The sequence below is a fragment of the Hylobates moloch genome, unplaced genomic scaffold (genome assembly GCF_009828535.3).
Source record: "Hylobates moloch isolate HMO894 unplaced genomic scaffold, HMol_V3 SCAFFOLD_11, whole genome shotgun sequence".
Taxonomy (NCBI): Eukaryota; Metazoa; Chordata; class Mammalia; order Primates; family Hylobatidae; genus Hylobates; species Hylobates moloch.
This window is the reverse complement of record NW_026652286.1, coordinates 44,039,133-44,054,886: the sequence shown is the minus strand read 5'-3', so window position 1 is coordinate 44,054,886 and position 15,754 is coordinate 44,039,133. Positions and strand designations below refer to the sequence as shown.

General features: G+C 55.5%; 1 protein-coding gene across 8 annotated transcripts in view; it reads left to right on the top strand.

Moving 5' to 3' along the window:
* NUMA1 (nuclear mitotic apparatus protein 1) overlaps positions 1–15,460 on the top strand; it is a 78,559-nt gene extending 63,099 nt beyond the window's left edge. For 7 of the 8 annotated variants that reach the window (XM_032166829.2, XM_058446777.1, XM_032166832.2 and 4 more), the window contains 16 exons: positions 9–126; positions 478–618; positions 1,775–1,897; positions 2,046–5,411; positions 5,865–5,906; positions 7,442–7,510; positions 8,913–9,032; positions 9,118–9,336; positions 9,447–9,604; positions 10,894–11,140; positions 12,067–12,295; positions 12,960–13,096; positions 13,500–13,676; positions 13,976–14,092; positions 14,213–14,434; positions 14,788–15,460. In XM_032166829.2, coding sequence (XP_032022720.1) covers positions 9–126; positions 478–618; positions 1,775–1,897; positions 2,046–5,411; positions 5,865–5,906; positions 7,442–7,510; positions 8,913–9,032; positions 9,118–9,336; positions 9,447–9,604; positions 10,894–11,140; positions 12,067–12,295; positions 12,960–13,096; positions 13,500–13,676; positions 13,976–14,092; positions 14,213–14,434; positions 14,788–14,799 — 5,497 coding nt within the window. In that variant the 3' untranslated portion in view covers positions 14,800–15,460. The remainder of the gene's footprint in view (positions 1–8; positions 127–477; positions 619–1,774; positions 1,898–2,045; positions 5,412–5,864; positions 5,907–7,441; positions 7,511–8,912; positions 9,033–9,117; positions 9,337–9,446; positions 9,605–10,893; positions 11,141–12,066; positions 12,296–12,959; positions 13,097–13,499; positions 13,677–13,975; positions 14,093–14,212; positions 14,435–14,787) is intronic. The other variant, XM_058446778.1, reaches the window with a different exon arrangement.
* Positions 15,461–15,754: the final 294 nt, after the last annotated feature.

The following is a 15,754-nucleotide window of genomic DNA, read 5'->3' as shown; positions in this document are numbered from 1 at the left end:
CTTCACAGCCTTACCATGCGGCTGCATGAAACCCTGAAGCAGTGCCAGGACCTGAAGACAGAGAAGAGCCAGATGGATCGCAAGATCAATAAGCTTTCAGAGGAGAATGGAGACCTTTCCTTTAAGGTGCGTGTTAAGGTGGTGTGTGCATGGAGGCCCCTCAGGGCTGAGGTGGTCTGGAAGGCTCCCCAAGAGAGGGTTGAGAAGAATGTCCCAGCACCTGTCTTACGCTTCAGTCTCTCCAGAGACCTATTTTGCCCCTTTCCTTGTCCCATAATTGGCTGCTTCCCGGGTACTGGGTTGTGACCCTAAATTTTGATTTGTAGTTCTGAATTAGAGGTGTGATGGCTGTGATTGGTTTGTAGAGGGTTGGCAGAATAATTGGAGGCATCCAGCCCCTGGGGTTCTGGGAGCAGACAGCAGTGGTGGGGTCAGCGTTGACTCTGGGTGATGGGGATTCTCACTTGCCCGTCTCAGCTGCGGGAGTTTGCCAGTCATCTGCAGCAGCTACAGGATGCCCTCAATGAGCTGACAGAGGAGCACAGCAAGGCCACTCAGGAGTGGCTAGAGAAGCAGGCCCAACTGGAGAAGGAGCTCAGCGCAGCCCTGCAGGACAAGGTAACCCTCTGCTGGGGTCACAGCCACAGTCTTGACCACATGTGCAAAGCTAAGTCCAGCTTACCACTGTGCTCTTCTGGGCCTTTGGGTATTAAGCTGCTTTCTCTTCAAGGTTCAGTAGTGTGCTGTAATTGAAAGATTGTGGGCTTCAGTCTAGTACACCTTTTTTTTTTTTTAACGTATTTTTTTTTCCCCCAGTCAATGCCCTCACTTGATAGTACACCTTTCAGTCCTATCTCTGCTGTTTACAAGATGTGGATCTTGGACAAGTTAGTCAGGCTGTTTTTCTAAGCATCCTTTCCCTAAAATGGAAGTAATAATGAGTCGCTGCCTCATCACCTATTATGAGAAAATGTATATAAAGCACTTCACACATCGCATAGTGTAAAGTAAGCTCTCAGTGAACCAGTTTTTGTTACTATTGGTAAGAACCCAATTTGGCCACTTACTAATAACCATGTAGCCCTTGATCAAGGCACTTAGCATCTGCTTCAGGTTCTTGCTCTGTAAGAGGAATAGTAATAGCTCCCTCCCACATTAGCTGGGTGTGGTGGTGCGTGCCTGTAGTCCCAGCTACTCGGGAGGCTGAGACAGAAGAAGCTCTTGAACCTGGGAGGTGGAGGTTGCAGTAAGCCAAGATCTCGCCACTGCATTCCAGCCTAGGCGATAGAGCAAGACTGTCTCAAAAAAAAGAAAAAAAAAAAAAAAAATTCAGGGATGCACCCAGCGTAGCCTATTATAGGTGCTTAGTGAACAGTGGTGAAGAAGTGGGTTTGGGACTGGGGGGTACTGCAGCTGCTGCCAGTGGTATTGCTGCCCAGAGGATGGTGGGCAGCTGGTGGTGATTTGGATAATCTAGGACTCAAGACTTATCTGAGGAAGGGTATACGGTAAGGAAATTTGAAGTAAACTCAGCAGCCTTGGGGAAGTAGTAAGCAGGTTACATTACGACTTTATTCTGCCTTAGAACTAGGTCTAGAGAGTCAGGTCCCTCATGCTCCCAGTTCCGTAGTTTCTGCTTTTTTCTAGGCCAGGGCAAAAGGAGATCTTGGTAACAAGATGATGGGCCCCATGTTTGTTGATGTTTATGAGGGCTTGTGTGGTAATCTGGTGCCTGTTCCCCCTCTCTGTTCACATGGGTCTCATTTACTCCCAGAAATGCCTTGAAGAGAAGAACGAAATCCTTCAGGGAAAAATTTCACAGCTGGAAGAACACTTGTCCCAGCTGCGGGAGAACCCACCCCAGGAGAAGGGTGAGGTGCTGGGTGATGTCTTGCAGGTAGGAATGCACAGGAAGACCTGTGTGCTGGGGGTTGGTGTGGACTCAACATTCAGTACATTTGGGTTCCTGGTGTTCCTCCATTTCTAGAGGAGGCTTGGTGACTGAGGAGTCATGCTGATCCCAGTTTATCTCTTTATACCACCAGCTGGAAACTTTGAGGCAAGAGGCAGCCACTCTTGCTGCAAACAACACACAGCTCCAAGCCAGGGTAGAGACACTGGAGACTGAGCGAGGCCAGCAGGAAGCCAAGCTGCTTGCTGAGCGGGACCACTTTGAAGAAGAAAAGCAGCAGCTGTCTAGCCTGATTGCCGACCTGCAGAGCTCCATCTCCAACCTCAGCCAGGCCAAGGAAAAGCTGGAGCAGGCCTCCCAGGCTCATGGGGCCCGGTTGACTGCCCAGGTGGCCTCTCTGACCTCTGAGCTCACCACACTCAATGCCACCATCCAGCAACAGGATCAAGAACTGGCTGGCCTGAAGCAGCAGGCCAAAGAGAAGCAGGCCCAGCTAGCACAGACCCTACAACAGCAAGAACAGGCCTCCCAGGGCCTCTGCCACCAGGTGGAGCAGCTGAGCAGTAGCCTGAAGCAGAAGGAGCAGCAGTTGAAGGAGGTAGCGGAGAAGCTGGAGGCAACTAGGCGGGACCACGCCCAGCAACTGGCCACTGCTGCGGAGGAGCGAGAGGCCTCCTTAAGGGAGCGGGATGCGGCTCTCCAGCAGCTGGAGGCACTGGAGAAGGAGAAGGCTGCCAAGCTGGAGATTCTGCAGCAGCAACTTCAGGCGGCTAATGAAGCCCAGGACAGTGCCCAGACCTCAGTGACACAGGCCCAGCAGGAGAAGGCAGAGCTGAGCCAGAAGGTGGAGGAACTCCGGGCCTGTGTTGAGACAGCCCGCCAGGAACAGCATGAGGCCCAGGCCCGGGTTGCAGAGCTAGAGTTCCAGCTGCGGTCTGAGCAGCAAAAAGCAACCGAGAAAGAAAGGGTGGCCCAGGAGAAGGACCAGCTCCAGGAGCAGCTCCAGGCCCTCAAAGAGTCCTTGAAGGTCACCAAGGGCAGCCTTGAAGAGGAGAAGCGCAGGGCTGCAGATGCCCTGGAAGAGCAGCAGCGTTGTATCTCTGAGCTGAAGGCAGAGACCCGAAGCCTGGTGGAGCAGCATAAGCAGGAACAAAAGGAGCTGGAAGAAGAGAGGGCTGGGCGCAAGGGGCTGGAGGCTCGATTACAGCAGCTTGGGGAGGCCCATCAGGCTGAGACTGAAGTCCTGCGGCGGGAGCTGGCAGAGGCCATAGCTGCCCAGCGCACAGCTGAGAGTGAGTGTGAGCAGCTCGTCAAAGAAGTAGCTGCCTGGCGTGAGCGGTATGAGGATAGCCAGCAAGAGGAGGCGCAGTATGGCGCCATGTTCCAGGAACAGCTGATGACTTTGAAGGAGGAATGTGAGAAGGCCCGCCAGGAGCTGCAGGAGGCAAAGGAGAAGGTGGCAGGCATAGAATCCCACAGTGAGCTCCAGATAAGCCGGCAGCAGAATGAACTAGCTGAGCTCCATGCCAACCTGGCCAGAGCACTCCAGCAGGTCCAAGAGAAGGAAGTCAGGGCCCAGAAGCTTGCAGACGACCTCTCCACTCTGCAGGAAAAGATGGCTGCCACCAGCAAAGAGGTGGCCCGCTTGGAGACCTTGGTGCGCAAGGCAGGTGAGCAGCAGGAAACAGCCTCCCAGGAGTTAGTCAAGGAGCCTGCGAGGGCAGGAGATAGACAGCCCGAGTGGCTGGAAGAGCAACAGGGACGCCAGTTCTGCAGCACACAGGCAGCGCTGCAGGCTATGGAGCGGGAGGCAGAGCAGATGGGCAATGAGCTGGAGCGGCTGCGGGCTGCGCTGATGGAGAGCCAGGGGCAGCAGCAGGAGGAGCGTGGGCAGCAGGAAAGGGAGGTGGCGCGGCTGACCCAGGAGCGGGGCCGTGCCCAGGCTGACCTTGCCCTGGAGAAGGCGGCCAGAGCAGAGCTTGAGATGCGGCTGCAGAATGCCCTCAACGAGCAGCGTGTGGAGTTCGCTACCCTGCAAGAGGCGCTGGCTCATGCCCTGACGGAAAAGGAAGGCAAGGACCAGGAGTTGGCCAAGCTTCGTGGTCTGGAGGCAGCCCAGATAAAAGAGCTGGAGGAACTTCGGCAAACCATGAAGCAACTGAAGGAACAGCTGGCTAAGAAAGAAAAGGAGCACGCATCTGGCTCAGGAGGCCAATCTGAGGCTGCTGGCAGGACAGAGCCAACAGGCCCCAAGCTGGAGGCACTGCAGGCAGAGGTGAGCAAGCTGGAGCAGCAATGCCAGCAGCAGCAGGAGCAGGCTGACAGCCTGGAACGCAGCCTCAAGGCTGAGCGGGCCTCCCGGGCTGAGCGGGACAGTGCTCTGGAGACTCTGCGGGGCCAGTTAGAGGAGAAGGCCCAGGAGCTAGGGCACAGTCAGAGTGCCTTAGCCTCAGCCCAACGGGAGTTGGCTGCCCTCCGCACCAAGGTACAAGACCACGGCAAGGCTGAAGATGAGTGGAAGGCCCAGGTGGCCCGGGGCCGGCAAGAGGCTGAGAGGAAAAATAGCCTCATCAGCAGCTTGGAGGAGGAGGTGTCCATCCTGAATCGCCAGGTCCTGGAGAAGGAGGGGGAGAGCAAGGAGTTGAAGCGGCTGGTGATGGCCGAGTCAGAGAAGAGCCAGAAGCTGGAAGAGAGACTGCGCCTGCTGCAGGCAGAGACAGCCAGCAACAGTGCCAGAGCTGCAGAACGCAGCTCTGCTCTGCGGGAGGAGGTGCAGAGCCTCCGGGAGGAGGCCGAGAAACAGCGGGTGGCTTCAGAGAACCTGCGGCAGGAGCTGACCTCACAGGCTGAGCGTGCGGAGGAGCTGGGCCAAGAATTGAAGGCATGGCAGGAGAAGTTCTTCCAGAAAGAGCAGGCCCTCTCCACCCTGCAGCTCGAGCACACCAGCACACAGGCCCTGGTGAGTGAACTGCTGCCAGCTAAGCACCTCTGCCAGCAGCTGCAGGCCGAGCAGGCCGCTGCCGAGAAACGCCACCGTGAGGAGCTGGAGCAGAGCAAGCAGGCCGCTGGGGGACTGCGGGCAGAGCTGCTGCGGGCCCAGCGGGAGCTTGGGGAGCTGATTCCTCTGCGGCAGAAGGTGGCAGAGCAGGAGCGAACAGCTCAGCAGCTGCGGGCAGAGAAGGCCAGCTATGCAGAGCAGCTGAGCATGCTGAAGAAGGCGCATGGCCTGCTGGCAGAGGAGAACCGGGGGCTGGGTGAGCGGGCCAACCTTGGCCGGCAGTTTCTGGAAGTGGAGTTGGACCAGGCCCGGGAGAAGTATGTCCAAGAGTTGGCAGCCGTACGTGCTGATGCTGAGACCCGTCTGGCTGAGGTGCAGCGAGAAGCACAGAGCACTGCCCGGGAGCTGGAGGTGATGACCGCCAAGTATGAGGGTGCCAAGGTCAAGGTCCTGGAGGAGAGGCAGCGGTTCCAGGAAGAGAGGCAGAAACTCACTGCCCAGGTAAGGTAGTCAGCTCAACCACGCTCCCAAAGATCAGGAGCTGAGAGCGCGGGGACATCGATCCTCTGTGTTCCAGGGCCTCTGGCTCCTACACTGGAGTGTCTTGCCTTTCCTCATTCACTGGGTGGCAGAAAAGGAGAGGTGGATGGTGGAGTTCAAGTCTGTTGCCCCTGTCATCTTAAAGAAAATGTCAGTGGCCTCCCCTCCCCTGAAGGCTCTGTCCCTACAGAGTCAAGCTGTGATGACCACCAGCCTGTTCAGAGGCACACCTGCACTGGATGCCTCAGGAGCCACTGGGGATTAGAATCAGCCTAACTGGCATTTTTAAACTTACTGTCAATCTAGCTCCTTAGGGGAAAGTATCAGAGCCTCAGTGAGGTCAGCCTGGCAGCAGGGCTGGTGCCTTTTTGGCCTCATCTCACTCTGTCTCCGTTGCTTCTCCCCCATGTACAGGTGGAGCAGCTAGAGATATTTCAGAGAGAGCAAACTAAGCAGGTAATGCCTGAGGTCCTCGCTAAATGCTGGCTGCTTAAACGGTGACCAGTCTCGGTGCATGAGCCCGGCTGCAGCTTGCCTCCGCCAGCTCCTGTTGTGAACTGTTTGTGAAGGGGGCAGGGTCAAGCCATGGAATCCAGGCCCAGGCTGCCCAGGAGTGTGGTGTGCTGGGCTCTCTCAGGCCTCATCCCACCCGTCCCAGGTCGGCCTCTCCACCCTTCTGCACCTTCTCTCATTTGCCTATCAGGGACAAGAGGTAGCACTGGCTTCATCTTTCCCACCTGGAACCAATGACAGACACAATCCTTGGGATTCTAAAACTTTCCAAGTACTGTGTATAGTTAAGGATACCCAACTAAGAGGAACAGCAGAATCACCCTGTTGGCCTTGTTTGACATGTTGTCCCTTTTTCCCAGAGTACGGCTTTATGGAAGCCTTGAAGGTGATATGCGAGGCAGCCCGCACAGGTTAGGGAGGATTGTGGGCTTAGGACACTTGCCCATCACTTTCTGGGGCTCTAACCCCGAGCACAGCATAGAGATGTCTGTAGCAGGAAGACCAAGGGTGAAGGAGCAGGAGGGGTCTATACCAGATGGGGGTGGGGGAGTGGGGGCACATGGTCTGGCTGCCTCTTTCTCATGAGAATCATTGTGTTGCCTGAGACATTGAGGCTGTAGAGGTGGTGTTAGAGCACCCTTTATCCATCACTCTCCTACCCAGCCACCCCAGGACTGCTGAAAAATTGAGCCCTTCTCTTCCTCTAAGGAGCCTGTGATAGTGGGGGACAATCAAAGTGAATAGCAAACAGTTAGCAGTGGAGCCTTTGCCTCTCCCCTGTGCTGCCTGGTCATGCTTGAACTCCCAGAATGCTTGGAGCAGCCAAGGGTGCATGGGGCTGTTCTGTTGTCTCTTTTCCCCTACTCCCTGTGCTCTTCCTCTTTGTAGGAGTGGGGTGGGCTTTGGAGTACATGTGCTGCCCCTGCTTTTGTCTTCCAGCACTCTGTTCCCCCAATGCTAACTACAGCAGCCATGCTGCTAGCACCAGCCCTAACAGCCTGTGGATGTTGGGAAGAGGTCTGAGCATCTGTGGGCTTGGGCTTTGGCAGTTTCTGGGAGGGAGGCATGGGAATTCATTGAGTATGTCTACTAGAATTACAGACTAGGTCCTGGGAAGGTTGCGGCTGCAGAGTGGTGGCAGCAGCAGGGTGGTGGTGAGGTGTCGGCTCCCCAGAGTCGATTCTCCTGATTCTGGAGGTGATGGGGGTTGGGCAGGCCTCTGTCTCTGCAGGCTCAGGGTAGAGGCAAGTATGGACAGGTGGCCCTGGCAACATCTATGTGTTAGGTTGCCTCATTCAGGCCCTGCCAAGCAGCCTGGGCAGCAGGCTGTTCCCTAATTGGAGGCCAGAGAAAGGGCCTGAGTTTATTCTAGGAACACTGGGGATCCTGGTCTGGGAAACCCCATGATGGGTGGACATCCAGGATGAACATCAAAGGGAAGTCCTCCTGAGTCTTCTGTCCTCCTCTTCCCTCCCCAGGTGGAAGAACTGAGTAAGAAACTGGCTGACTCTGACCAAGCCAGCAAGGTGCAGCAGCAGAAGCTGAAGGTGGGGCAGCTGGGGGAATGGGTCTGGCCTCTGGACAGGGGAGGGAAGCTGTTCTCTAAGCTCTTGGGCCGTGGAGGGTGTCGGGGCAGAGGAGGGGCACCCTGCATTCCAGGCAGCCCTCCTAGGAAGCCTGTGGCTTAAAAGCCCCTGCACATGTCTTCTGGGAGCTCTCCAGAGACAACCAGGGTGGTTCCCATCTCTCAACTGTCACTGTCCACTTCAGCAGCTACTAGTCACGTGTGGTTATTGGAATTTATTAAAGTAAATCTAGTTCTTCAATCACACTAGCTGCACTGTGCCCCTGTTCAGTAGCTACATGTGGTTAGTGGCTGCTGTATTGGACAGCGCAGATACAGAACATTCCACCATTGCATAAAGTTCTGTTGGACAATGTAAGTCTAGATAGTCTGGGCAGGGAAAGAACGAGACTATTCACCAGTGTTGAATATTACAGTGCAGTTTAATAATATTCTTAATGCTTTCAACTATGTCACCTTCTTTGGTTTAATACTTGCTTTTTGCAGTTCTAGGCTTCATAGCCTTCAGTCAGGGGCAAAGGAATTGGGCACCAGTGGCACTGGGACTCACTAAAGCCCTGGTGGGTCCTAGGAGTTGGTGGGAGCTCAGAGCTTCATTTCTCCTGCTCACCTTCATACCATGGTGCCACAGCATGTCTTGACTGCAATAAACAAATGTTTATTCTGCTCCTTGTGGGGCCTGTCCTATGTTAGGAGAGGCGAAGTGGGGATGCTTCTATTTACAGCAAAGCACTTGCTGGCCTTGCAGATGGACAGAGAATCAGGCCCTGCTCTTAAGGAGTTATGGCCTGGACAGGAGGCAGTGTGGGCATCATAAATAACCCCCCAAAGGCTTTTGGAGTTAGGTGGACCAAATCTTACTCTGCCATTTAGTCATTGTTACTCTGGTCAATTTGCTTAAATCTCTGAACTCAGTTTCCTCCTCTGAAAAGAGGATGAAGTGACTTCTCAGAGTAGCTTTGAGGAGAAACAAGTTCCCCTGCCCTCAGAGAGCTCACATGCCAAGTGCCTTACTCTAGGCTCTGCACCTGGGTGTTCCCCGAGGATCGGTTCCCTTCCTCCTAGAGGAGATTGTGTGTGCATGCAAAGAGGGTGTGACACTTTGTGTCTGGTCTCAAAGAAGGCAAAGATAGGGCAGGAGCTGGTCAGGGAAAGGCCACTACGGATGTGGACTGAAGGGCGTGTGGGCTTCAGGTTCAGTAGGCTGTAGTTGGGCAGAGTGTATTTGGGGTGGTGTGGTTTTCTTCCGCTTCCTAAGAAAGTGCAGGAGTCTGAAGCACCTGTGGAGCCCCAGTGGCTGGTGCAGATGAGCGGACTTGGGTAGAGCAGCCAGACCAGCTTTCCTGAGTGGCGTTTCTTCTCAGGCTGTCCAGGCTCAGGGAGGCGAGAGCCAGCAGGAGGCCCAGCGCCTCCAGGCCCGGCTGAATGAACTGCAAGCTCAGTTGAGCCAGAAGGAGCAGGCAGCTGAGCACTATAAGCTGCAGGTAAGGAGCCCGGCCCGAGCCCATGCCACCTTCCTCCTGCCCTCGGCCTCTACCCCACCCACCCACCCACCTTCTCTGCCCACAGATGGAGAAAGCCAAAACACATTATGATGCCAAGAAGCAGCAGAACCAAGAGCTGCAGGAGCAGCTGCGGAGCCTGGAGCAGCTGCAGAAGGAAAACAAAGAGCTGCGAGCTGAAGCTGAACGGCTGGGCCATGAGCTACAGCAGGCTGGGCTGAAAACCAAGGAGGCTGAACAGACCTGCCGCCACCTTACTGCCCAGGTGCGCAGCCTGGAGGCACAGGTAAGAATTTGGCTGGCAGACTCACCTCACCCCTATTCCACTGGACCCCTGTGCCCTCTCCTCCTAGGCCACTGCTGCCTTCACTCTCCCCCTGGCCCTCTCCTTCTCAGGTTGCCCACGCAGACCAGCAGCTTCGAGACCTGGGCAAATTCCAGGTGGCAACTGATGCTTTAAAGAGCCGTGAGCCCCAGGCTAAGCCCCAGCTGGACTTGAGTATTGACAGCCTGGATCTGAGCTGCGAGGAGGGGACCCCACTCAGTATCACCAGGTCAGGAGGCAGCCTTCCTCCCTATGTCTGTTTATGGGGTGCCTGCTGTTTATCAGGCTGTATCCTAGTGAGATAAATAAGATGTGATCTAAATTTATTCTTAGAGAAGAATAAAGAAAAACAGGTATTATACCAGATGTCTATTTAGGGCACAGTTGGAATAAAAAGCAAGCGGTCAAGAAAGGCTTCGTGGAAGCTGTCACTCCTGCTGAGTCTTGAAAGCATCCATAGGTGTGTGTGCCAGGTTGACAGAGAAGAGCAGTGTGAACAGAGGCTGTGAAAGAGCCTGACTAAGCTGAGATGCGAGGCCAGGAAGGCCCAAGATCCTAGAGGGCCATCTGGACTCCCCATTGGAGACCGGCTATTAAGACTTGATCCTAAAGGAATTGAGGAAACCTTGGTGGCTGTAATTGAAAGGTTTAAGGGGGAAAAAAAAGGAACCTTGGAAGAATTTGAAACTGAAGAGTACATGGTTAATTTGCATCTTAAAAAGATTATTCTAATAGCCAGTATAGAAGTTAAGACTGGAAAAATATATTGTTTTTATTAAACACTTACATTGTACTTATTTTGTGCTAGACATAAAGCACTCATAACAATTATACCTGATTTATCCCCCAACAACCCTCTGAGGTAGGTTTATTCTGTCTCCTTTAACAGATGAATCTGGGGCATAGAGGGGCAGTCACTTGCCCAAGGTCCCCCAGTGGTAGAGCTGGGATTTGACCCTGGGCAGCCTGGCCTGAGTCCTTGCTTGTCACCACTCATCTGCCTCTGTCAGTGCCATGATGAGTCTAGGTGAGAGGAGATGAAGCAGACCAGGGAAAGGACATGAGCATGGAGGGAGGTGTGGTTAGGAGAGCTGCTCAGGAAGCTTGGTGATTGGGCTTGCCAAGCAGGACGACATAGGATTATGCCCATGTTCATGGCTTGGGGGCCTGAGTGGAGGGCGCTCCTATTCACTGAAATGGGAGATGCAGGAGGAAGAACAGAGAAGTGGGCTTAGATTGGGACGTGTTTGCTGTGGAGCAGCCATGGGCATCTGGTGGGGATGGGACATCTGGGTCTGGGCATTGCCACTATGAGGAGGTATAGGAGAAGCCAGGGGAGTGGACTGAAAGGAAGGCCCAGGTCAAGGGCTTTCCTTGGTACCTCTGAAAAATCAGAGAGATGGGATGCCTGACCTCATCTGCTTGTAGTAAGTATGGGAAATGGTCAGTTTGGAAAAGGGCTGGACAAAGTGCCTTCTAGCTTGAAGGACTGTACCTCAGCAGGTTTCCTTTCCATAGCAAGCTGCCTCGTACCCAGCCAGACGGCACCAGCGTCCCCGGAGAACCAGCCTCACCTATCTCCCAGCGCCTGCCCCCCAAGGTAGAATCCCTGGAGAGTCTCTACTTCACTCCCATCCCTGCTCGGAGTCAGGCCCCCCTGGAGAGCAGCCTGGACTCCCTGGGAGACGTCTTCCTGGACTCGGGTCGTAAGACCCGCTCCGCTCGTCGGCGCACCACGCAGATCATCAACATCACCATGACCAAGGTCAGGCTGCTGGGACAGGGGCTGCAGGGCAGCAATTCCCACTTCTCTTCAAGGGCGTCTTTGCATTGGGCACTCAGTCAGGAGCAGGGAGGGATGAGCAGCCAGTCCATGTTATAGCGGGAAAGCTGAGGTCTTAAAAAGGGTGGTGACTTGGTTAGGGGCACTTCTGAAGAAAAAGGCAGGGCTGGGATTAGATCCCTGCCTCCTGACTAAGGCTAGCATTCTCTCCATGCATAGCACTGAGCCTGTGCAGGGTGAAGGGAGAGAACATGGCGAAGCTGCAGCCCATCCTGTGCCTCCCAGCATGCCCCATGCAGCTGAGAGGCATTGTTGCTGCCCAGTGGACTGCCTGCCAGGCTGTGGGCCCTTGCCTTTGTTTTCACATCTTGAAGGGGAGGTTTGGGAGGGGGGGAGAGGGGACCTTGGTACAGCAGGGAGGACCTGTGTGTGCAGGGTGTTCCCTGCTACCAAGAAGTTGGGGAAGTTCTAGAAGATGGTAAAGGCCCTGGAAGTTTGGACTGAGGGACAGCAGAGGCTGTGGGATGAGCCTGACTAGTCAGGAGACATGGGGCCTAGCCCCAGCTCTGATACTTCCTAGCAGTGTGATTTGGGGCTAGTCACTTTATTTCTTTGCACTTCACCTCTAAAATGGGCTGATAAACACTCTGCATTCCCTCCCTCAAAGCATTATGAATAGACTCCATGAAAAAAATGCATAGAAAGGAGTCTTGACAACATCAGCACCACCTTGTGAGGGCTTCTGTCGACAAGGCCCATTTCTTGCAGACACACACTTTAAGGACCTTTGCAAAGCAGTTGGGAACACATGGATGTGCCGTGGGATCTGAGGGCTTTAGGAGGGAATGGGAGGCTTCTGTACAGTGCCAGGGCCCACCCCACTGCAACAGATTCACTCTGTCTTCCAGAAGCTAGATGTGGAAGAGCCAGACAGCGCCAACTCATCCTTCTATAGCACGCGGTCTGCTCCTGCTTCCCAGGCTAGCCTGCGAGCCACCTCCTCTACTCAGTCTCTAGCTCGCCTGGGTTCTCCCGATTATGGCAACTCAGCCCTGCTCAGCTTACCTGGCTACCGCCCCACCACTCGCAGTTCTGCTCGTCGCTCCCAGGCCGGGGTGTCCAGTGGGGCCCCTCCAGGTGAGGGGACTACAGGGACTTACTGTACCCCAAAATTAGACTGGAAGGGGGTCGTGGCACAGGGAAAAGAGGAAAGCTTTTTAAAAATCCAAGGCTGGCCTCCTTGCTACTGTCCAGCTCCACCTGCCCCTCCTTCCTGCAGCCTCAGGGCCTTCCTTACCTGCCCATCTAGGGGCTGGCTGTGTTGGGGGCACTCTTAGCCAGAGTTAAGGGCCCGGGATTCCCAGCACAATTGTGACACTTAGCTGTGGGGAGTCCTCCGTGCCCTTCTCAGGCGGTGATGGGCTGCTGGAAAGGCCAGGCTGGCCAGACTCTTCTTGGAAGCTTTTGTCCTTTGGGTACCAGGGAGCCCCTGGGAATTAATTCCTGGTCCTTAATTTGTTCCTCTGGGTGTCGGGCACCAAGCCTTGGCGGGTGAATAAGATGTAGTAGCAGCCTCTGCGTGTGACCTCTTCTGCCCTCTCCAGGGAGAAGGTGGTGAGCAAGCCCCTAGGATAGAAATAGTCTGTGTGCCGTACTCCTGCACCTGCGGCACTAAATCAGACTGGTGTGCTAGGCTTCAAGTTTATGGGGTAGGTGGCAGCAAAGGCTGGCAAGATGCCAGGGCTAGCAGGTGACCTGCCAACTCTAGGCTCATTTGTTCCCACTTCCCTGCCCTCCACAGGAAGGAACAGCTTCTACATGGGCACTTGCCAGGATGAGCCTGAGCAGCTGGATGACTGGAACCGCATTGCAGAGCTGCAGCAGCGCAATCGAGTGTGCCCCCCACACCTGAAGACCTGCTATCCCCTGGAGTCCAGGGTGAGCCCTGGGGTCACTGTGCAGGGCCTCCCATCCCTGTCCTCCCTTGGAATCCCACCTGCTGATCTAGCCTGAGCACTAGGGCCCTGGATCGCTGACTGGCCGAGGACGGGGAGGGTGACCTTCTCATGTTTCCAGGTGGAACAGAGAGCCGGGAGGGCACTCGGGGGTGAAGTCCCTGGGGGTGGGCAGGAGCTCAGAGAGCAACCTGGTCAGGACTGCACTGCTTGTGGCCATTCGCCCAGGGCGTAGGTAGAAAGCAGAACAGGAAAGGAGGCCTCATGAGGTAGGAAGCGTCCGCCTACCGTACGTGTCGGGCGAGTGCAGAGTTCTGGAACAGCCCCAGGTCCTCCTCCATCTCCATACAGCTACAGTCCACTGACTGCCTCTTCCACCCATGCAGCCTTCCCTGAGCCTGGGCACCATCACAGATGAGGAGATGAAAACCGGAGACCCCCAGGAGACCCTGCGCCGAGCCAGCATACAGCCAATCCAGATAGCCGAGGGCACTGGCATCACCACCCGGCAGCAGCGCAAACGGGTCTCCCTAGAGCCCCACCAGGGCCCTGGAACTCCTGAGGTAGGCGCGGTGCTCCTGGGTGTTGCTCCAGCCCTGTGCCCAGGTCAGGCCCAGCCCGCCAAGGACTAAAGGGAGCCTTCTCTCTCCTTCCCTCACTTCCCCAACTCCTTCCCTCCCTCCAAGGGCCTGACCTGTGGATGGGAACTGTTGGGAAGGGAAGGCTCTGGCCCAGAGTTAGGAAGGGGAGCAGGTTGCACAAGTTGACTTACAAGGTCCACTCAGCTCTGAGAGGACAAGATGCCTGGCTTCAGATGTGACTCTTCTTGCTACTGTCTGCCTAACTGTCCTCTTCCCCATAGTCTAAGAAGGCCACCAGCTGTTTCCCACGCCCCATGACTCCCCGAGACCGACATGAAGGGCGCAAACAGAGCACTACTGAGGCCCAGAAGAAAGCGGCTCCAGCTTCTACTAAACAGGTGAGGCTGGGGCTGAGAGGGGATGAAGCGACGCCCTGGCAGGACCTTGCTGGCAGAGCATGGCACAGCAGGCTGGCCTGGGAAGGCAGGGTCTCCCGGTCTGACAGCCCTTCCTTGCAGGCTGACCGGCGCCAGTCGATGGCCTTCAGCATCCTCAACACACCCAAGAAGCTAGGGAACAGCCTTCTGCGGCGGGGAGCCTCAAAGAAGGCCCTGTCCAAGGCTTCCCCCAACACTCGCAGCGGAACCCGCCGTTCTCCACGCATTGCCACCACCACAGCCAGCGCTGCCACTGCTGCTGCCATTGCTGCCACCACTGCCACCCCTCGAGCCAAGGGCAAGGTAGAGGCACTGGCAGGATGGGGGAGGGAAACCCGATGAGAGCATGGGCACCCCCCAGACCGCCCCACCGAGTAGCATCCAAGACGGGGCCATGCCAGGCTGCTGGAGGGTGCGGGGTAAGAGGTGTCCCTGTCCTGGTAGCTTCTCTCCAAGGAGAGAAGACAGGACAGATGGCCCCATTCTCATGGAGAGCACCCAGAGCTGCTCAGGCACAGCCAGCAACTGATAACCCTGGGGCTCACAAGGGAGGGGATCCAGACAGGGGTGTGGGAGCAGGAAGAGATCTTCTGAGCCAGTGGGTGCAGGCTGGTATCGCAAGTTCTCATCTGGCCATGTGACGGTGTCTCTTTCAGGCAAAGCACTAAAGGGCCAGTACCAGTGAGTGGCCCCACCTGTGTCCCCGATGCTGACTTCACCTGGTCCTCCGCCTACTGTCCCTCTCAGTGCCTTCTCTCAGCTCCCAGGCCAACAGTAGCCAAACCTCTAGAGACAGTGATGCCTACCCGTACTGTGATCTGGTCCCTGGACCTTCACTGGCGCCTTCTCAGAGCTGGCCCAGGGGGCCTGGAGCATGGACAGTGTGGGCGCTCTCCCTACCTTGCCTCTTTTTTTCTTAAAGCAAAGTCACTTCTCCATCACAACCAGATTTGAGGCTGGTTTTGATGGCTGGGTCCTTGGGCCTGGCCAGTCTTCCTTAGCCTCTGGATCTAGAAGGGACCATAAGAGGAGTAGGCCCTGGTTCCTGCTCTCCTGGTGGCTGGGCCTAGCAGGGGCCCTCACTCTTGAAGTCCAGGACTGGGTCTGACCTGGTGGGAGCACCTGCCAAAGGATGCTCTTTCCCAGGACGGATGGGCCCTGTGTCTCAGGAGTGGGGTGAGGGGACAGCCTTCAGCGGCAGCTCACACCCTACCTTCCCCAGACTTGCACTGGGGTGGGATTTGGAGTGATGGGAAGGTTTTTAAGGGCCGGGGATGGATCTTTTCTAAATGTTATTACTTGTAAATAAAGTCTATTTTTCTCCCGTGAGTACTGAGTTGCCTTGATCTATGTGGGAAAAGAGGGGAAATAAAGGCTCTTTGGAGCCTACCTTGTTCCCGCTGAGTCTTCCAGACCACCTCCTTTCTCTCATCCCTTTTCCTGGGGCCACATCTTTCCAGGCTCTTCCCACTCTCCATTAGTGGCCTCTGCTCCTGGAGAGCATTATGGGCTGTTCTCTCTTTTCCTTTTCAAGGGCCTGTGTTCCCCTGAAGCAGGTTTTGTCTTTAGCTTCTGTGTGGCAGTCCCTCTCTCCCATACTCCCTCCTGGGACAGGCCAAGTTC